The sequence below is a fragment of the Manis javanica genome, chromosome 7 (genome assembly GCF_040802235.1).
Source record: "Manis javanica isolate MJ-LG chromosome 7, MJ_LKY, whole genome shotgun sequence".
NCBI lineage: Eukaryota > Metazoa > Chordata > Mammalia > Pholidota > Manidae > Manis > Manis javanica.
Genome location: NC_133162.1, coordinates 56,916,872 through 56,939,325, shown reverse-complemented (window position 1 = coordinate 56,939,325; position 22,454 = coordinate 56,916,872). Strand labels below are relative to the sequence as shown.

At 38.5% G+C, this 22,454-nt stretch overlaps 1 protein-coding gene across 4 annotated transcripts in view; it reads left to right on the top strand.

Annotated features, from left to right (window-relative positions):
- The first annotated feature begins 316 nt into the window (after positions 1 to 316).
- Positions 317 to 22,454, top strand: part of BICC1 (BicC family RNA binding protein 1) — a 261,084-nt gene continuing 238,946 nt past the window's right edge. For 3 of the 4 annotated variants that reach the window (XM_037003007.2, XM_037003006.2, XM_037003008.2), the window contains exon 1: positions 317 to 823. In XM_037003007.2, the coding sequence (XP_036858902.2) occupies positions 343 to 823 (481 nt within the window). In that variant the 5' untranslated portion in view covers positions 317 to 342. The other variant, XM_073241025.1, reaches the window with a different exon arrangement.

The window sequence follows — 22,454 nt, the reverse complement described above, 5'->3', positions numbered from 1 at the left end:
GACTGGAGCTGTGAGTTCTGGGGTGTAGTGTGTGAATGTAAATAGAAGGGGAATTGTGTGTGCGCTTCGTGTGCCTTCAGGAGGGTCTCGTGCTTGAACTTGGCGGGTGTCTGAAGAACTATGAGAGTATGTGTGTGGGACACGCTATATACGTGTTAAGCGCAGAGAAGCGGCAGGAGCGTGTACGTGGTGAGTGTGAGCGCGGAGTGTGTGCGAGCGCCAGGGCCGGGCCAGCCCGCCCGCCCGCGCCTCCGCCCGCCGCGGCTCCCCGTGCGCCGGCCGGGCCAATGAGAGCGCGGCGGCGGGGGCGGCGGGCGAGGAGGGGGCGCCGGGGCCCCGCGGATGGAGGCGCTGGCGGCGCGGCGCGCTCATTCCGCGCGGCCGTTGCTGGCGGGGGGCGGCGCAGCCACCGGCCGGGGATCGCGGCCGGGACCCTGGGCGGCGTGCGGCGTGGGCGGCGCCCGGGGCTGGGATGCGCCCGGGGCTCCGCGGCGGCGGCGTCGGCGTCGGCGGCTGCCGGGGGACGAGCTAGCGCCGCGGCGCGGGGAGCCAGTGGAGCCCGGCGGACGAGCGGAGGCGGCGGCGCAGGCAGAGCGGCGGCCGCAGCCGGGGCCCGAGTGCCGCGCGCCCACCATGGCCGCCCAGGGCGAGCCCGGCTACCTGGCGGCGCAGTCCGACCCGGGCTCCAACAGCGAGCGCAGCACTGACTCGCCCCCGCCCGGCTCCGAGGATGATCTGGTCGCCGGGGCGCCGCTGCACAGCCCCGAGTGGAGCGAGGAGCGCTTCCGCGTGGACAGGAAGAAACTTGAGGCCATGTTACAAGGTAGGCATCCCCGGTTCTCGGAAGCCCCAGCCGAGCGCGCAGCTCCTTCCCGGACCTCCCCGCGCCCCAGCGCCCGCTACTCCTGCCTGCAGCTGACTTAGTTCCCCGTCCCCTTCCCTGCGGAGCCGGAGGACAACCCCGGGAGTGAGACCCCGCGGGACTCAACCCTTCCACGCCTCTCAGGTCTCCGGGAACCGGGACCCTTGTGCCATCTGGCCGGCTTCAGAAAAGCCAAAGGCCGAGTTTGCGCGCGCCTGCGTTAAGTTCTGGATACTTTGGAGATGCCAGCTTTAGTCGGGACACCTGGGCTGTGTCGTCGGGACACCTGGGCTGTGTCATCCGGACCACTCGGGCCACACAGAGTATGCATAACTCTCTCCCCACTCCGCGGTAGCCTTGAATTCTAGTCCTGTCTGTGTCTGTCTCTCCCTTGTCAGTATCCGCTTCCTCCAGCTGAGGGGCCTTGTCTCGCTATTGGGAAACGCTCGGCAGATGTCAAGGCTTGGATAGGAGTTCCCGCCCCCCAGCCTCCACCCCACAGTAAGAGGGGCCAGGACGGGGGTGAGCAGCCAGAGTGTGGGGACTGTGTCAGGGCCCTGCTGTCGGGTTGGAGGGTAGTGTGTGTGTTCATCTCCTGACGGGTTTATAAAACATGTTGAGTTACACTCAGTTCATAAAAATCTTCCTGGTACTAGGGGTGTTTAACTTTGTCTTTCACAACTTGGTTTTTTTTTTTTTTTTTCAATTCCCGAGTTTCTCTGGGACTTTCCCAGGCAATAACAGCTTTAGCCATATCGGACTGGAAACAAATTCTGATTTTTAATGGGAGGATTGGAGTTTTTACAGTAAATGCTTAAATGTCCAAGGTCATTTTGACCTTCCTTAAGAATGTTAATTACTATCCTACCTGTATAGCTACCATTGTGGCTCATTTGCCTCATCCAGGAAAAAAGGTATTTTGAACAGCTGTCATTCTTAAAATACTGCGGAGGACCACTCATTACTTTGACTAAGGGTGTGTGGTGGGTTCATTCAGAAGCCGGTGTCCTTATATCAAGGGAGGATCGGAGCTCTTTTGTGGCTTTGTGCATAATTTACTTTGACATTATCAGACAACGCATCGCAGTATGGGAGCTATTTAGCCCTCCGTGGAAATGCAGAGGCTTTTTAGAACAATCGAGCAGGTTATTTTAAGAGAGAACGTTTTCCAAAGCAATAACTTGTTAGAAGCAAATGGCAGGAGTGTTTAGCTGGCGTTTTTGGATGAACTACAAACTCGCCTCCCTTGTTGATTATTTTATATTGGTAAACAGCCCTAGTGCTCTTTTTCTTTCTTTTTTTCCCTTAAAATCTTTAACTTTCTAGAAGTTGCTTATGTGATAAACTGTTCAAATAGAAATGCTGCAAAGTAGATCTGGAAATTAAAGCCCTGGCTGCATTTCAGTAACTCCTTTTAGTTATTTCAGTTTGTTCGTCGTTCTTTTTGCCTCGTTTCTGATTATGAAACAAAATATTAAATTAATTTAGAAAAATACTGTCTTTGAGATTGTTTGGAATGAGCACATACCCATCCTTTCAACAGGTTTCCAATTTGCTTTGTATCTGAGTTTGGAGTAATGTGAAAGATGGATCTGATAACTATGTCTTTCTTACCTGATTTACTGTGCACATGCAAGTAACAACAGTGATGCATAACCTGAACTTTAGAAGTGGATTTCTTTTCTGAATTAGTTAATTTTACTTGTGGAGTGAAGTGAAATGTGGGTGAGGCAATTTTTCAATTTGAAGACTCTTTGCTTCATAGATGATATTCTGTTAGATGGTTTAAAATTGGTTTTCAGTGATAAAGTTTCTTTACAGAAAGCCTTAATAGAGCATTTCTTCAACCTATACATAATGAAGTAATTACATTTCAACTCACAATAATTATTTCATGATTGAACATAGTGCTTTTACTTTCCAAAATCGCCAATAGGTGGATCATGCATTCTAAGAAAGTAAGTTTTGAACATGTTTGACAACAGAACACAGTGTGCAGTGTACTGAAGCATTTTGTGATGCATGTTCCCCATTGTCAGATTATGTGGAACTACCATGTTTGAAGGTGTTAAGACTAATTTTCCAAATAAAACATAATCGTGTGACCCATTGTTTTACACCAGGTGGTTTTAGCTAAGTATGATCACTAGAATCATTCAGACCTAGGTTCAAAGGGGGAGTTCCTGAACCTCTCTTTGTCTCAGTTTGCTCATCTAGAAAATGGGAGTGGTGTTTGTAGCTTTCTCTTAGGGCTTTGTGAGATAATTAGATAATGCCTAATAAACTAAACTTGGCACACTGGTAAATAAGAGCTTAAAATATATCAATTGCTTTTGTTATTGTAAATCATAAATATTACTGCATGGATCCAAAAGATTTCCAGTGCCTATTACAGTTGCTAACATATAGTATAGACTTAAATATTTGGGGAACAAAGGAATTTTGCAATTTCATAATTGCAGAAGTAAAATAGATAAAGATCAAAGTCTGGACAAATATTCTTATGTTAGATATTAGATAGTTTTGGGTGGAAAACTTTTCATTTGAAAAGTGCCAGCTAAGTAAAGTCTATATTTGCCAGGTTGGGTGTCTGATTATTATTAATTTGGGTCTGCCGTTATTCTTTTCACAATCATCTTAAAATACATTCAGTTTTTCAATTTAAATCAGAAAAAAAAGATTATCTGCCTTTAAGTTTACATAGCACAAATTGGTGATTATAATGCTTGGAATTTGTTTCCAGAGAGACTGTCCTGGGGGCAAGTTAATCTTTAATGGGTTGTATTTTTATTAGTAGAGAAATTCTTTTACGCAATGGACCAAAAATTCAGTGAGGTTAAAATATGGGTAGTGGGGTGGTGGTCAAAGAAGTGAAATGCCATTCTTGGAGGATCATTTAATACCAAAAGAATTGGTATGTATTAGAACCATCAAGCCAAAGATGAGGGGGGGGGGAAAAGCACTAGTTTCTCTCTTTTTTTTTTGTCTGATAACTGCTTTGGAATAGCCATGCAGAGTATCTGACATTTTTGTTTGAATCTAAATTTTAAATCAAGTTTTGTTTGTTTGAAGATTATGGATTGTATTAGTCAATGGTTTTTGTAAATGGGAATTTATTTTCAAGTTCAGTTTAAGTTTTTTGATGGGTATAGTGAGCCTTGGAATGGAAACCTGGATAGCATTGTTTAATGATAAAAAATGTTTTTAATTTAATACTTAACTTCAAAATTTAAATTTCATGCTTTATGGGAGATAATAGTGTTGATTCATTCAGTTCAAATGTGAGTTACTGTATGTAAACAGGGAGGAGAGTAGTATAGGGGAAAGTCTGGGAGAAAGTAGATAATAAATGGGTCAAAAGTGTCAGCAATACAGTCTTTGTGTTTGCCAGAGTCCTGAGAGAGTAAACATGGAGTTTTGTATTTATACTTTTTCCCCTTTTTTCTTTATTGGTTGTTTTACCTCTAACTGTTATACTTTCTCTTTAAGTTGAAAAACACATGTTTGCTACACAACTGAGAATTCTTACATAAAATTGAGAAGCACGGGCATTTTCAAAGTTCTGAAACTTTGTGTTTCATCATAGTAGCGTTACAAAGGGGAAATGGCCTATTTTTATGAACTGTGGTTGACATCTGGTGGGCTTTTAGGATATTGCTGTTAAAGACTTTAAAAACCATATTGCATTTTCACAGTGGTAGGCACAGGGGGGAATTGTTTACTGCTACTTGCTTGAGTAGCAGAACTAGCCATGAATCCAGGTTATCACACATCACTGGTTAAAAGTAAATGCAGCAGTTATGTTATCTCTTTGATTTGAGAAACATCAGTGAAGATTGTCTTATGATTTGGTGAATAATTCTTCAGATGTTTTTGTAGGAGCAGGGAGAAATATGAAACAAAATTACATGAAGGTGGTGGGATTCTAGAAGTGAAGATAAGAGCTAGGCTTAATATAGTTTTCTAGCTAATGCCTGATTAGGCTAATAAACAATGAGAACAAATAACTTTATGAAGCTTAGTAGTTAAAAGCACAGGGCTCTGGGCTGGATGTGGATTTGGCACTCAGTGTTACCTTTTAATAGGGAGCATGGGAAAATTCATCACCTGCAACCCCAATTCTAAGAGAGGGTGTTAATAATAACAGGTGCATCCTAGGTGGTTGTGAGATGGTTGTGATGAGTAAGAAAAAAAGATGCACGTAAGCATCCCAGTGCTGGCCAAATAGGAAGTACTGAATCAAGTAGTAATAGCCATTTCTTTATAAACCATAGTTCATAAATTGCACATTCTTATATTGAAAATGAAAATCAAGTATGTTGGAAAATGAATTAGATAGTCTTTTGATAAATGAACATTCATAGCTCTCTAAATATTGTTATTGGCCTTCCTTGTAGCTCAGTGTCCAGAGTAAATTAGCCCTTGTTAAGGTGGGTGAGTGTATACTGAGTAAAACTAGACTGGACAAGAAGGTGGAACTCCAGATTTTGCTCAGGATGAGAGGGCTTTTATACTCTCTTTAGTTCTAGTTGTCCTTCAGTATTTTTCATTCTTTGAATGGTCCTGAACCAATCACTTCTGATATTTTTACTAAAGATGAGCAGCAAAATCAATCTCCCTTCTTGTTTTATGTGGTTCTGAACTTGTCATTCATTGGTGGCTGGAAGGAGACTTTTTCAAAGAAAATGCTGTGCCTGGGCTAACGTATTCTGTCTGCTCACTTGTAAAATGGGGACAATAACAGCCCCATCTTCCTGGACTGTCTGGGCCCTGAAAGAGACAATGCACATGAAATGCTTAGCCCAGCACCAGGCACATGGTGCTTAGGGCGGCACCAGCCCTGTGCCATGCGATGGATAAATAAAGATTTCAAAACACTAGGAAACAAATGCTTGCCAGGTTTTTTAAAAAAGTGCACATGAATTCTGTTTTTTTTTTGTTTTTTGGGAGGAGGGAAGGGGTGATTTACTTTTTACACAAAGTTTTCATTTCCTCCAATCAGAAAGTTTGTTAGGACAATTGTAGTTGACTCAGTGAACAGGATTGAAGGTTAAGATTGCTTTCTAAACTAAATGAAGAACTCCACCAGAAGTTGTGTAGCTTGGTAGTAAATTGCTTCTGAACTGCTCTTAGACTGGCCTGGACTAAGGAGTCCTAACTTTGCCTCCTGTAGCGCCCTGTTATGATGAACCGAGATGGGCATTGCTGACCTGTGCTCCTGAGCCTGGAGTAAGGACTCTCAGTAAATCTTATCTATGTGAAGGCTTGTGGGTTTTGGTTAAGTTGATCATTGATCAGAAAAGTTTCTCATATTGATCATTGTAACAGGCAAGAATGTCTTTGGCTGCGACTAACGGAAAACACAGAGTGGCTTAAACAAGCAGGGATTATTTTCCTTACCTAGCAGAAAATCTGGGGCTAAGAGGTCCAGGCCCCAGTAGCTGCCCAAGGGCATCCAGGAGCCCAGTGCTTCCCTCCCAGCCTCTGCTGCTCCCAGGCTGTGGCTGGGCCTTGAGGTGTTACCATAGCCAGTGCAGAAAAAGGGAGGAGAGCAAACACTGTTTTCTGTTCAAGTTTTTGCCTTTTTCTGTGACAAAGAATTCTGTCTCTGGAACTTCCATCTGCATTTCTTTGGCCACTCCCTGCTACAAGAGATTCTGGGAACGTGGCTTCTTTTCCAGTTTCTCTAATAGAAATGGGCAAGAGGGAAGGGAGTCAGCACGGATGCTGAGTGATCTAACCCAGTTTCCCCACCTTGTGGGAAGCAGAGGACATTGTGCAAAACTTCCAAGTTGTGACTGAAGCAAAAGCTTCACTGTCGGAGACGTGGGCCTGCACTGGTAATTTCTAGACACCGAGATTGTTTGGTGATGTTGTATGTAGGTAGAATCTCTTTCTTGGCATAATTCAGAAATAAACCTAAATCCCAAAGGGGAAATAATTTTGATCACGTAAAGCTGTTCTCATCTTACTACTCCTTTAAAGAATAGGACCTAGGACCACATGAAAGATAGTACTGTAACTATCTTTTTTCTTCCACCATTTTCTCCATGTCAAGTGTTCTTCCCGCTCCCACCCCCCGTTTAAAATTGCATAATACAAATACTTTTTAATACTATAAGATAGCCTTTCTCCCCTTCCTCTTCCTTCCCACCCATCAACCATCTAAAATTGCTTTTAGAGTCACCAGGTTCAGTGTAGTTCATACTTCTGTCCTTTTGGCTTTTGTAGGTTAGTCACTGTAGTATAATCTGGCCAGAAAAGCCAGACTTTGTTCAGAAGATGAAGTCATTTTGGAGACAGTTTGATAGTAAAATTATCTTTAGATTTGGGCTGTGTTTTGCTGTTTGAAATTGTCCAGAATGATGACCTAATAAAATATGCAGCTCATCCTTGGTTTATTCTGTTTATTTTAAAAGATAGTTCTTAAAAAATGCATGGGTAATAGTGATCATATATATATTCTTTTATGTAAAATGCTTAATAAACTATCAGGGATGATATACAATTTTAATGCTAATTTATACTGGCTCTTGCAATGTGTGAGGATGATGTTGGCATGAAACCCTTTTTTCTTCCACCATTTTCTCTTCTGCAGAAGCCACCACATTGGATTTTTAATCCTTGTGGTAGTAGCATTTAAGGCACAAACCATTAATAAAAACATTTTGTGGCTGTTACACATTTATTAATCTACTCCCTACCTACTAAGCTTCTAATGACTGTAGGTGATGAAAGCATTTATATTTGTAACAAGTATTAAATCCCATTTCATTTCTGGTGCTGGTTTATAAAAAGAATGCTTATTCTCTAGCTATAAAGTCATTTTCTTTTACAGTGAATAAGATAAGCCATGTATTAGTCTGCATATTAAGTAGATCTGGAGTTTAACTGCCTCTCTTGAATAGGAAGATGCTTAAACAGGATATGAAAATTAGCTATTTTCATATTTTTCCTGGTAAAAGTAATACAGTACTTGAAAGTACAAACAGATGTAAAAAACAAAAACCAAAAGTTATCTGTAAGTCTAGAATCCAGCAGTAAACACTGATAATATTTTGGGAATTTTTTTTTCCTGGTCTTTAAAAAAATAATCCCACACATAATTTATTTTTGCAACAATGACTTCCTACGATATGTCAGACATGGCGTTAGACTTTGAGGATGCATAAAAAATGCAGGAGAGATGTGGACCCTACCTTTGTATGACTTCTGTCCCTTAAATTCTAAACTGGTTATCACACTTCCCTTCTTTTCCAACTAATATTTTATCACAGATATTTTCCATTTCATTTAAGATTCTTGAAGAACACCATTTTTTGAATGGCTCTATAATATTCACTTGGCATCATCTGCTTAACTAAGCACTGAAACAGTTTATGACATGCTTAGGTGGCCAGGCAAAGGGAAGTGTCTACCCAAACTACCAGAGATTCAAATCCTGGCTCTATTATTTATTGGTTGTGTGACCTCAACTTCTCTGAGCCTTTGTCTTCTCATCTCTAAAATGGGAATAAAAGTAACTTCTGGGTTGTGAGGGTTAGAAATACTGGATTTAAAGTACCAGCAGTGCCAGATGCTGTCTACCTACTCAAGAAATGGCCGATTATGAGTATTAATACTGTTGTCCCCAGTGCTTTTGCCTAATACCCTTTTTTGCATCCTTGATTATTCTCATAAGAAATTGTTAGATTTCCAGAGAACAGAGTACAACGGACACTGTTTTATCTTCGACATCTCCCTCCATTGTAAAGCTTTGTTAATTAGGGGGAAAATGGCAACCGCAGGGGAGGGAATAAAGATGATAAATACCGAGAGAAGAAAGTGTAACTGGTAATGGTTTCTAGCAGGGTATCTGCTCCTTGTACCTGGGATCCCACAACCTGGCTTATATTGGAGCTGGTGGTTGTGAGGAATTAAGAAGAAATTGAATTACCAATGAGAGAGTTCTGTTTGCTTGAAAATTTTGAATGATGTTTGTCTTACCTGATTAGCATGTCTGTGGATCATCTTTTCTTAAAATTTGCACAGAAATCTCTTGGGGAGATTGTGCAAAAAGGCGAACCTAGGCCTCAGAGATTCTGATTCTGTCGGTTTGAGGGTCAGTATGGTGACGGGAATTTGCATTTTGAAAGAATCTTGTGTGAGTCTAATGTAGGTGGTCTCAGGAAAACACTTCCAGAAACTACTGCATGGTTGGATGGTGGTCAAAATTAACAAGATTCAGATCCTTTTCCTTCTTTGATTCCTGTACCCCTGAAGCTAGTACTTTCTGGATGTTACTAAGCCATCTTGAAGCATTTTCGTCTAGGAGCATAATTTTTTTGTTTCTCAGTGTCTATGAGTTTATTGCTGGTGTGTTCATTTTGTTTTGTTGTTAGATTCCACAGACAAGTGAAATCATATGGTATTTGTTTTTCTTCACCTGGCTTATTTTACTAGGTATGACACCCTGTAGTTCTATCCATGTTGTCGCAAATGGCAGCATTTTTCACGGAGCATAATTTATAATTGGCATATTGTTGTTGAGAGTGGCTTGTTGGGATTTGGGGGAAGTGCACAAACCTATACATTCCTGTGGAGGAGATATATTATCTCTCTTATTGTGTGGGAGGCTCAGAATGCATTAATTTTCCTACAGACTCCCATTAAGTTAGGCGTAATAGACATATATCTAATACAGCTGACTCTTGAGCAATGCGGGGATTAGGGGCACTGAACCCCTGTGCAGTTGAAAATCCACGTATAACTTCTGACTCCCCCAAAACTTAACCAATAACCTACTGTTGACCAGAAGCCTAACCTGTAACACAGTTGAATAACATATATTTTGTATGTTCTGTGAATTGTAGACTGTATTTTTACAATAAAGTAAGCTAGAGAAAAGAAAATGTTTTTTGTTTCAAATTGTTGCAAATCTCCAAAAATTTTTCCAATGCAGTTATTGAAAAAAAATCTGTGTATGAGTGGGTCCATGCAGTTCAAACTCATGTTGTTAAAGGGTCCATTGTATTATGAAATAACTTTAAAAGCATATATTTTTTGATTACAGAAATTTAAAAAGCAATATGAGGGAACTTTTACAAATAAAATCATCTTCAGTAACCTCACCATCCTAATAGCTATTTTTATTTTTCTGCCTTGAAATGTAATCTTTGACATGTAGTCCCTTGAACCTTGTCTGTTTGCATAGTATATGTAGTTGGTGTTGTAGCAGTAGCTACTGTTTTGTATTCTGCATTTTAATCTAATGTATTGTTTTTGTATTTCTAAGCAGTTGTTAGAATTAAATTTCTATGGCTGCAGAATAGTACATTTGGTAAAAAAATACATTTTATAGATACAGACCATCTGAGAGTGAACACGAATTGTGTAGCTTTTGTCTCTGTTTGAACTATAGTCTAAGGAAAAATTTTGAGGAATGCGGTTTTACTGAAGAATGATGGTGATAGTGAAAGCAGCAGCTGGCTTACTATGTGTGAGACACTGTCCTGGTGCTTTATGGCTGTTCAGTCATCTCAGCCTTTCATGCAACAAACCAGGAGGTATAGAATCTGTTGGGGTCTGTGCTGTACAGACAAAAAGGGCTGTAAACCCTTTAAACTTGGGGTCTGGGTTTCTTTTTGGAATTCTGAGTGGATCTAGACACTCATTTTCCTCATAGGGTTGTTTAGAGTCAAAACTCTTAATGCGGTGTGGGGACATAGCGAACCTGAGTCTCAGATGGTAAACTACTCCAGAATAGGTTCCGCGCTTGCTCAGCTCCCTGCAGACAGGCAGAGGCATGTGCTGGTTGGTGCAGAGGTGGTTAGAGTTCTGGGAGAGAGTTCAGGTATTTTAATGCTCTGCCTTCTCCTAGCTTTGGTTTTCTCCATCTCATCCTTTGTGAAATGGGGACAATAATATCTCTCTCCTAAGGTTCACATGAAGATTGTATGATAATGTATATAAAGTTGGCTGACAGTGGGTGCCCTGTTCATGGTCTGTATGTTTCAAAGTCATCTCCTGTACCTCTCCAGCATCTAGTCCAGTCCATGAAAATAGTTGTGCTGTGTTATAGAATAAATGACTTGTGATGGATCTGGATGAAGAACTGTCCCATTTTGGGCTGATGGACCTGGCATTGACCACATGGAATGAAACTTTAAAGCTAGGGCATGTACTTGGCCTTAAGAAACACCAAATAGCTCTAAGAGTAATTCTCAGCCTGCAAGGTAGGCTCTCTTCACCCTCTGTCTAGGGATTGGTAGAATTTTGTACTATTAGTGATAGTACATTAGTGTGGAGTTTTGAATGAGGATGTGCAAAACTTAATTCAAGTGAGGTTAATGTTGAATAATTTATGTCTGTGTCTGATCTGGATTAGTTTTATACATTGACATTTGCCAAGGTTAATATAATTTTTCAATTTATTTAGCTTCAGACACTGGATTATCTTATTCTTAAAATAATACATCTCCCAGATACTTGTTTAAATATGATTTTAAAGCATCTCAGATAAGAGACAATTCACTCTTTAAGTGGTCTTTTTTATTAGTTGGCTCATTGCACTAGGGTACTCACTGAGGTGTTTTGAATTAGAGGGAAATAAACCACTTCTCTTAGCAGAGTGGGTGACAGGAAGTCTGGTGATTTGAGTTTGTAATCCAATCTTGCCAGTGACACTGTCACTAGTTACAAGTCATCTAACCTCTTAGAGTTTTGGATTAAATGTTCCCTAAAATTCCTTCCAGCTCCTGTATTCTGAGTCTTTTGCAGAATATGCAGTATAAGCCCAATAATATTTGGCATGTGGTATTGGAGGCTGATTCAGCTATAATAATACATGAATAGTGTTGGTAGGAATTTTCTTTGATGTGTATCACACATGAACATTCACAGCAAAAGGGGAAGATAGTGGAATTAAGACAGTTGGAGTGTCTTGGCCTTGGAAGAAAAAGTACTCAAAAAGCAGCTGACTGCAAGCTGTGATTTCTGACATCTATTCTGTGGGCTAGATGTTAGCTAATTTAAGGTTTTCTATAGTAATTGAGCAGAAATGACAGGTGTAAACCACAGCTGAGATTTGTTGGTGTTGGAATACTATGTTAGATGAACAAAGGAGATAGTGTTTCCCCAAGTAGCATCTTTTTGTTACATTTTCCTTCTCCTTTGCCAACATGCCCAGTTATCAAGCTTCAGGTGTCAGGACTTACATCCATCATCTAAACTACTGGAGAGACATAGCAGGGAAATATGATAATGTTCATTGGGGTAAAATCTCAATTAAAAAGACATCTGTATGTCCTTTTTTTAAGTATTTTTCAGAATTGTTTTAATTGCTTATTGATTATTGAAAACTGACACAATATTTCTCTTATCTTGTACAGAAGACCACTAAAGCTTGTATTATCTGTATTTTTAGTTGGTCCCTTTGTCAAATTCTGAGCTTTTGAAGTGCCATTCAGGCAAAGTTAATATTTTAGTAACATTTTTATTATGTTTTTAATTGCTTGACTATGATTTAATTTTAAAAAGCCAGGAAAATATATGTTTAGCTTGAGTGTTGCAGGAGGTATCATATAAAGAAATGTTTATTTAAATCCATGGGGAATGTTTTCTTTAAAATTTATTTCTATGGAAAAAAGAAACTCAAGATTAGCATAGATCATAGAGTTTTAACTTTTTTATAGGTATCTATAGTTTCGTAAAACTGCTGGCAGTCATATTGTCACCTAAACAGAAAGGTTACCTTCAAAAACATACTCACTATTCCTGAATAGATATCTGGGGTGCATTACCTATGGAAAGTGTATTTGGCCAAGTCAAAACAAGTAATAAAATATTACAAAAATGGTTTTCTATTTGAAGGAAGTTCTGCACAAGTGATCAGCTTTCAAACATGTGAAAATTGTCTCATAAATCATTTGGGAATAATGAGGTCATCTGAAAAACCCAGTGGGAAATTATGTATGTGTTAAAAAAATTATAAGTTCATGTTATGGGACTACACAAGTGGATGTGACTTTTTAACCTTTAAGAGGAATACAATCTAGTGGAAGAGAAGAAACTTGCCTGTACTCACTTTACAGAAAGGGCAAGGAGATCCCATAGAGCAGGACCCTTAATGTGCATCTTAGCCTACCCCTATCCCACAAGACAAGGGCTTATGAGAGCTAATTTATTTGGGAAGTAGTTTCGAGAAAGGAAGTGAAGGAATAAGGGGAGTTAAGTGGGGAAGGAGGCAAAACCAATATGATGTATTATTGAGTTGGTAACATCTGAGGTCTACTGCTATTTCTGGTGAGTCCCAGAGACTACATCCCTGAGTCATCCATCTAAGGGACTAAGAAAAGTATTTGCCTATCAGTTTCTGCCCCTCTTTGAAGAGGATGGAGGGTTTTTTGCCTCCTCTGCACTTTTGACTTACATATATGTGACACCTACTGGCCTCTGCAGACATCTGCAACCCCTAGAGCTGGAAGTGGGGAGTCTGTCTGGTGTAAGCTTGAGATGGGGCACTGTCAGCACAAAGTGGATGGATGCCTGCACAGGGCCATTTACTGTAGCCTAACAGGAATCAGAGATGAGGTATCATGAAGGTGAGATGGTACATAAAATGGTATGTACTATACAATATCTTTATATTCTTTAAATGCCAAAAAAAAGTAGAAAGGGAGAGAGAGTAGACATTTAAAATATTTCATACCCTTTGTTCTAAATTAAAGAAAAGCTTTACTGTAAATATATGAAGTCTATTATCTATGTTTCTGTTGAGTTTGTTGTAACATGAGATTGCAGAAATAAACCTGTGGTCAGAAAGATGGTGGAATAGGTAACTCCAGGACTCACTCCTCAAGAAAAACACAACTTAATGATATACAGTCCAAAAAGATGTTATGACGATGCCCAGGCAAGCTCAAAGGCAAGAACGGATGGACTGAAATACATCAGAAAAGCAGTTTCATTTCATCTACATTAGCCCCTCTGCAGTTCTGCACAGTTAGCAATTGAGAGGAAAAGCCCAATGTGCTGCTCTTCTCTTAGAAGAGAAAGAGAATAGTGGAACATAAGCCTGATGTTCTAGCTTTCTGGGGGATTACCTGAGGGACTGGTTTCTATTTTGCTTGACTTGGAATGCTGATTGGGAATGGGCATACTTTGGGTGCCTGGGGGCTGTTGAGAACAAAAGAGCAAGCACAGTAGCCTGTGGCAGTGCCAGAGAACCTGAAGTACTTCAGACAGACACCAGAGGGAGCAAGAGACTAAAGCCTCATAGAATAGAAACCCCAGCAAACCTTTCTCATTGGAAAATTACACACAAAAGCTCAGAGAAGATACGTCCTTGTAAAAGGTTTGAGAGATCCCCAGAATCTCTAGCTGGGCTGGTTGGTGGAAATCTTTCTCTATACAAACTCAGTTATAAAGACTGAGATAAGTGGGTGTTTTTTTAAATGCAAAAAGCACAACCAAAAAATGACAAGGCAGATAATAAGCACATGAATTAGCCAGGGAAACATGGCCCAATCAAAGGAACAAAATAAATCCTCAGAAACCAACCCTGAAGAAATGGTAATCTGTGAATTACCTGACAAAGAATTCAAAATAATCATCTTAAACTCAATACACTGCAAGAACAGATAAATAAATGAAATAAGTAAAACAATGCATCAATACAGTGAGAGTATCAGTAAAGAGATACAAACTATAAAAAAATAAACTCTGAAGCTGAAAAATAAAATAACTTAATTGGAAAATTCAGTAGAGGGGATCAACATTAGACTTGATCAAGCAGAAGAAAGAATCAGTGAACTTGAAGACAGTTCATTTGAAATTATCAATTCAGAGAAGTGAGAGGAAAAAGATGAAGAAAAGTGAAAAAAACCTAAGGACTTAGGGACACCATCAAACTCACCAATGTACACAGTATGAGATTCCTTAAAGAGAAGACAGAGATAAACAGCTTCTTTGAAGAAGTAATAACACAAAATGCCCCCAATCTGAGAAAGGAAATGGAGAACCAAATTCAAGAAGATTAAAAACTCCAACTAAGATGAACCCAAAGAAGCCCACACTGAGACACATTATAATCACTCTTAAAAGTCAGAAAGAATCTTGAGAGCAGCAAGAGAAAAATAGCTTATTATATACAAGGAAGCTCCCATAAGATTATCAGATTTCCCAGCAGAAATATTACAGGGCAGAAGGGAGTGGAATGATATAGTTAAAGTGTGAAAGAAAAAAAATCCTGTCAACGAAGAATACTATATCTGCCAAAGCTGCCCTTCAGAAATGAAGGCAAACTAAAGACCTTCCTGGATAAATAAAGGCTGAGGGAGCACATTACTACAGGATGTGCCTTACAGTAATTGTTAAAGGGAGTTCTTCAAATTGAAATGAATAGACAGCAACAAGAAAGCATTTGAAAATTTAAAGCTTTCTGGTAAAGAAAATACCTTTAGAAAATGCACAAAAGAAAATGAGAAAGGAATCAAAACATGTCACTATAAAAAAAATCAAACACAAAACAGCAAGAGAGGAAACGAGGGAAAGAATACCTATAAGACGTACAGAAAACAGGTAATAAAATGGCAGTAGTAACTTCTCCATTGGTAATTACTTTAAATGTAAATGGATTAAACTCCCCAACCAAAAGACACAGAGTGGATGAATGGATTAAAAAAATATCTGCAAGAGACTTACTTTAGACATAAGGACATAGACAGGTTGAAAGTGAAAAGAAAGAAAAACATATTCCATGCCAATGGTAACCAAAAGAGAGTAGAGGTGTACATGCTTATATCAGACAAAATAAACTTTAAGTAAAAAACTGTCATACAGGACAAAGGTGACTATATAACGATAAAAGGCTCAATTTGCCAGGAAGATATAATAACACTTATATGAACCTAAGAGCAGTGCACCCAATTACATGAAGCAAACCTTGACAGAATTGAAGGGAGCAACAGACAGAAGCCCAATAACAGGAGGTGATTTCAGCACCCCGCTTTCAATAAGGAATAGATCAGACAGAAGTTTAGCAAGGAAACAGAGGACTTGAAGAACATAATAGACCAATTGGACCTAACAGACATATACAGGACACGACACCCAACAACAGCAGAGTATACATTCTTCTCAAGTGTGCATGGAACATTTCTAGGGTAGATCACATGTTAGGCCACAAAACTAATCTTAGTAAAATTAAGAACATTGAAATCATATGAAGTATCTTTTCTGACCACTGTGGAATAAAGCTAGAAATCAATAGCAAAGAAGACTGGAAAATGCACAAATATGTGGAAATTAAATGACATACTCCTGAACAATCAATGAATCAAAAAAGAAAGCACAGAGGAAATTAGAATATATCTTGAGACAAATTAAGATGAAAACACAAGATACCAAAACTGTGAGATGCAGCACAAGGAATATTAAGAGGGAAGTTTGTAGTAGTAAAAAAGAAGAAAGATTTTAAAAAAGTTATTTAATAACTCAAGGAACTAGAAAAAGTAGAACAAACTAAACCTAAAGTTAGCAGAAAGAAAGAAGTAATGAAGATTGGAGCAGAAATCAATGAAATAGAGAATAAGAAACTGAAAAAAAATCAGTGAAATTAAGAGTTGGTCCTTTGAAAAGATCAATAAAATTGAAAAATTGAAAAATTCTTAGCTATACTAGGAACAAAATAGTCAAATAACAAAACTCAGAAATTAAAGAGGAGATGTTACAAGTGATGCCACAGAAGTAAAAAGGGTCACAAAGGACTACTGCAGACAATTATACATCAACAAATTGGATAACCTAGAAGAAATGGAAAAGTTTTTAGAAACATACAATCTACCCAGACTGAGTCATGAAGAAATAAAAAATCTGAACAGAGTTCTATAACGAGTAAGGATATTTAAGCAATAATTAGAACCTCCAACAAAGAAAAGCCGAGAACCAGATGGTTTCACTGGAGAGGGATATGAAGCATTTAAAGAAAAATTGGTACCAATTCTCAAACTCTTCCTAAAAATTGAGGAGGAGGGACTGCATCCAACTCATTCTATGAGGCCCCATTATTTTGATGTCCTGATGCCAAAATCAAAGATACTATAAGGCAACCACAGAACAATATCCCTGATGAATATTGATGCAAAAATCCTCAAGAAAATGTTAGGAAACCAAATTCAACAGCATATCAAAAGGATTATACATCATGTCCAAGTGTAATTTATTTCTGACATGCAAGAATGGTTCAACATATGAAAGTCAATCAATGTAATACATCACATTAACAGAATATGACAAAATCCAAATGAATCATCTCAGTTGGTGAAGAAAGAACATTTGTTAATAGTCAACATCTTTTCATGATAAAAGTGTTCAACAAACTGAGAATAGGAGGAAATGACCTCGATATAAGAAAGGCCATATGTGAAAAGCCCACAGCTAACATCACTCAATGTTGAAAAATTAAAAGCTTTTTCTCTAAGATCAGGAATGAGATAGTAGTGCTCACTCTTACAACTCCTATTTAGTGTAGTACTGGGAGTTCTTGCCAAAACAGTCAGGCAAGAAAAAAATATAAAAGGCCTCCAAATAGGAAAGGAAAAAGTAAAATTCTGTTGATCTTGTGTACAGAAAATCCTGAAGATTTTACACACACATACACACACACACACACACACACACACACCCCTGTTGGAACTATTACATGAATTCAGCAATGCTTCAAGATACAAAATCAACACACAAAAATCAGTTGCTTATCTATACATTAACAATAACCAATCCAAAAAGGAAAGTAAGAAAATCTCATTTGCAAGTAGCGTCAAAAAGAATAAAATTCTTACGAATAAACTTAACTAAGGAGATGAAAGACCTGGACTTTGAGAACTACAAACATTGCTGGAAGAAATTAAAGAAGACAAAAATAAATGGAAAGTTATCCTGTGTTCATGGTTTGGAAAAATTAATATTGTTAAGATGTCTGTACTACCCAAAGTGATCTATAGGTTCATTGCAAACTCATCAAAATTTCAATTTTTTGTTTTGCATAAATAGAAAAAAAATTCTAAAATTCATATGGAATCTCAAAGGACCCCAAGTAGTGAAAACAATCTTGATAAAGAAGAATAAAGGTGGAGTTCTCACAATTCCTGACTTAAAAAATATTACCAACCTGTAACAATCAAAACAGCATAGTACTGGCATAAAGACAGACATATAGATCAGTGAAACATAATAGAGATCCCAGAAATACACCTTCTCATATATGGTCAGATGATCTTTGGCAAAGTTGTCAGGGCTACACAATGGGAAAATGATAGTCGCTTTAACAAATGGTGTTAGGAAAACTGGAGATCCGTATGTAAATTAATGAAGTTGGACCTTACCTTACACTATATGTAACAATTAACTCAAAGTGGATTAAAGACCTAAATGTGAGACCTGAACTATACTCCTGGGAGAACACATAAGGAAAAGCTTCATGACACTGGATTTGGCAGTTATTTCTTGGATATAACACCAAAAGCCCAGGGATCAAAAACAAGAATAGATAAATAATGACATCAAATCTGAAAACAGCAGCAAAGGAAGTCATCAACAGAATGAAAAAGCAACCTATGGAATGGGAGAAAATATTTGCCAACCATATGTCTGACAAGGGGTGAATACCTGTAATACACAAAGAAAATTAAAAAATGTATAAAGGGTTTGAATAGCCATGACTCCAAAGGAGATATACAAATGGCCAACAAGCATATGAGAAGATGCTCAAATCAAATAATCATTAGGGAAATTCACTTGAAAACCAAAATGAGACATCACCTCACACCTGTTAGGATGGTCATTATTCAAACAAACAAAAACAAAACAAAACAAAATAACAAGTGTTAGTGAATATGTGGAGAAATTGGAACCTTTGTGTACTGTTAGTGGGAATATAAAATGGTGCTGATGCTATGAAAAACACTACAATGCTTCCTTAAAAAACTTAAAAATGAATTATTATATGATCCAGCAATCCTCTTTCTGGGTATATAACCCAAAGAATTGAAAACAGCATCTCAAATAGATAGCTGCACACCCATGTCCACTGTAGCATTATTCATAATAGCCAAGAGGTGGGAGCAACCTACATGTCTATCAGTAGATAAATGGATAAAGAAAATGTGGTACATACTTACCACAGAATGTTATTCAGCCTTAAAAAGAAGGAAATCTTATTTCAGGCAACAACAGCGAGAAGAAAGCAGGGGTTACAGTACTAATATCAGACAAAATAGACTTCAAAACAAAGAAAGGAACAAGAAATAAAGAAGGACCCTACATAATGATAAAGGGCTCAGTCCAACAAGAGGATATAACAATTCTAAATATATATGCACCCAACACAGGAGCACCAGCATATGTGAAACAAATACTAACAGAACTAAAGGGGGAAATAGACTGCAATGCATTCATTTTAGGAGACTTCAACACACCACTCACCCCAAAGGATAGATCCACTGGGCAGAAAATAAGTTAGGACATGGAAGCACTGAACAACACAGTAGAGCAGATGGACCTAATAGACATCTATAGAACTCTACATCCAAAAGCAACAGGATTTACATTCTTCTCAAGGGCACATGGGACATTCTCCAGAATAGACCACATACTAGCCCACAAAAAGAGCCTCAGCAAAATCCAAAATATTGAAATTCTACCAACCAATTTTTCAGACCACAAAGGTATAAAAGTAGAAATGAATTCTACAAAGAAAACAAAAAGGCTCACAAACACAAGGAGGCTTAACAACATGACAACATGCTCCTAAATAATCAATGGATCAACAAACAAATTAAAATAGAGATCAAGGAATATATGGAAACAAATGACAACAACAACACAAAGCCCCAACTTCTGTGGGACGCAGCAAAAGCAGTCCTAAGAGGAAAGTATATAGCGATCCAGGCACACTTGAAGGAAGAACAATCCCAAATGAATAGTTTAACATCACAATTATCGAAACTGGAAAAAGAACAAATGAGGCCTAAAGTCAGCAGAAGGAGGGATATAATAAAAATCAGAGAAGAAATAAACAAAATTGAGAAGTATAAAACAATAGCAAAAATCAATGAAACCAAGATCTGGTTCTTTGAGAAAATAAACAAAATAGATAAGCCTCTAGCCAAACTTATTAACAGAAAAAGAGAATCAACAGTATCAGAAATGAGAACGGAAAAATCATGACAGACTCCACAGAAATACAAAGAATTATTAAAGACTACTATGAAAACCTATATGCCAACAAGCTGGAAAACCTAGAAGAAATGGACAACTTCCTAGAAAAATACAACCTTCCAAGACTGACCAAGGAAGAAACACAAAAGTTAAACAAACTAATTACGAGCAAAGAAATTGAAACTGTAATAAAAAAACTACCCAAGAACAAAACACCTGGGCCAGACGGATTTACATCAGAATTTTATCAGACACACAGAGAAGACATAACCCATTCTCCTTAAAGTTTTCCAAAAAATAGAAGAGGAGGGAATACACCCAAACTCATTCTATGAAGCCAACATTGCCCTAATACCAAAACCAGGCAAAGACCCCACCAAAAAAGAAAATTACAGACCAATATCCCTGATGAATGTAGATGCAAAAGTACTCAATAAAATATTAGCAAACCGAATTCAAAAGTATATCAAAAGGATCATACAAGTGGGATTCATCCCAGGTATGCAAGGATGGTACAACATTCGAAAGTCCATCAACATCATCCACCACATCAACAAAAAGAAAGACAAAAAACACATGATCATCTCCACAGATGATGAAAAAGCATTTGAAAAAATTCAACATCCATTCATGATAAAAACTCTCAGTAAAATGGGAATAGAGGGCAAGTACCTCAACATAATAAAGGCCATATATCATAAACCCACAGCCAACATTATACTGAACAGTGAGAAGCTGAAAGCTTTTCCTCTGAGATCGGGAACTAGACAGGGATGACCACTCTCCCAACTGTTATTTAACATAGTACTGGAGGTCCTAGCCATGGCAATCAGACAAAACAAAGAAATACAAGGAATCCAGATTGGTAAAGAAGAAGGCAAACTGTCACTATTTGCAGATGACATGATATTGTACATAAAAAACCCTAAAGACTCCACTCCAAAACTACTAGAACTGATATTGGAATACAGCACAGTTGCAGGATACAAAATTAACACACAGAAATCTGTAGCTTTCCTGTACACTAACAATGAACCAATATAAAGAAAAATCAGGAAAACAATTCCATTCACAATTGCATCAAAAAGAATAAAATACCTAGGAATAAACCTAACCAAAGAAGTGAAAGACCTATACCCTGAAAACTACAAGTCACTCTTAAGAGAAATTAAAGGGGACACTAACAAATGGAAACTCATCCCATGCTCATGGCTAGGAAGAATTAATATCATCAAAATGGCCATCCTGCCCAAAGCAATATACAGATTTGATGCAATCCCTCTCAAATTACCAGCAACATTCTTCAATGAACTGGAACAAATAATTTAAAAATTCATATGGAAACACCAAAGACCCCGAATAGCCAAAGCAATCCTGAGAAAGAAGAATAAAGTAGGGGGAAATCTCACTCCCCAACTTCAAGCTCTACTACAAAGCCATAGTAATCAAGACAATTTGGTACTGGCACAAGAACAGAGCCAAAGACCAGTGGAACAGATTAGAGACTCCAGACATTAACCCAAACATATATGGTCAATTAATATTTGATAAAGGAGCCATGGACATACAATGGTGAAATGACAGTCTCTTCAACAGATGGTGCTGGCAAAACTGGACAGCTACGTGTAGGAGAATGAAACTGGACCATTTTCTAACCCCCATACACAAAAGTAAATTCAAAATGGATCAAAGACCTGAATGTAAGTCATGAAACCATAAAACTCTTGGAAAAAAACATAGGCAAAAACCTCTTAGACATAAACATGAGTGACCTCTTCTTGAACATATCTCCCTGGGCAAGGAAAACAACAGCAAAAATGAACAAGTGGGACTATATTAAGCTGAAAAGCTTCTGTACAGCAAAAGACACCATCAATAGAACAAAAAGGAACCCTACAGTTTGGGAGAATATATTTGTAAATGACAGATCCGATAAAGACTTGACGTCCAAAATATATAAAGAGCTCACCCACCTCAACAAACAAAAAACAAACAATCCAATTAAAAAATGGGCAGAGGAACTGAACAGACAGTTCTCTAAAAAAGAAATTCAGATGGCCAACAGACACATGAAAAGATGCTCCACATTGCTAATTGTCAGAGAAATGCAAATTAAAACTACAATGAGGTATCACCTCACACCAGTAAGAATGGCTACCATCCAAAAGACAAACAACAACAAATGTTGGTGAGGCTGTGGAGAAAGGGGAACCCTCCTACACTGCTGGTGGGAATGTAAATTAGTTCAACCATTGTGGAAAGCAGTGTGGAGGTTCCTCAAAATGCTCAAAATAAACTTACCATTTGACCCAGGAATTCCACTCCTAGGAATTTACCCTAAGAATGCAGCACTCAAGTTTGAAAAAGACAGATGCACCCCTATGTTTATCGCAGC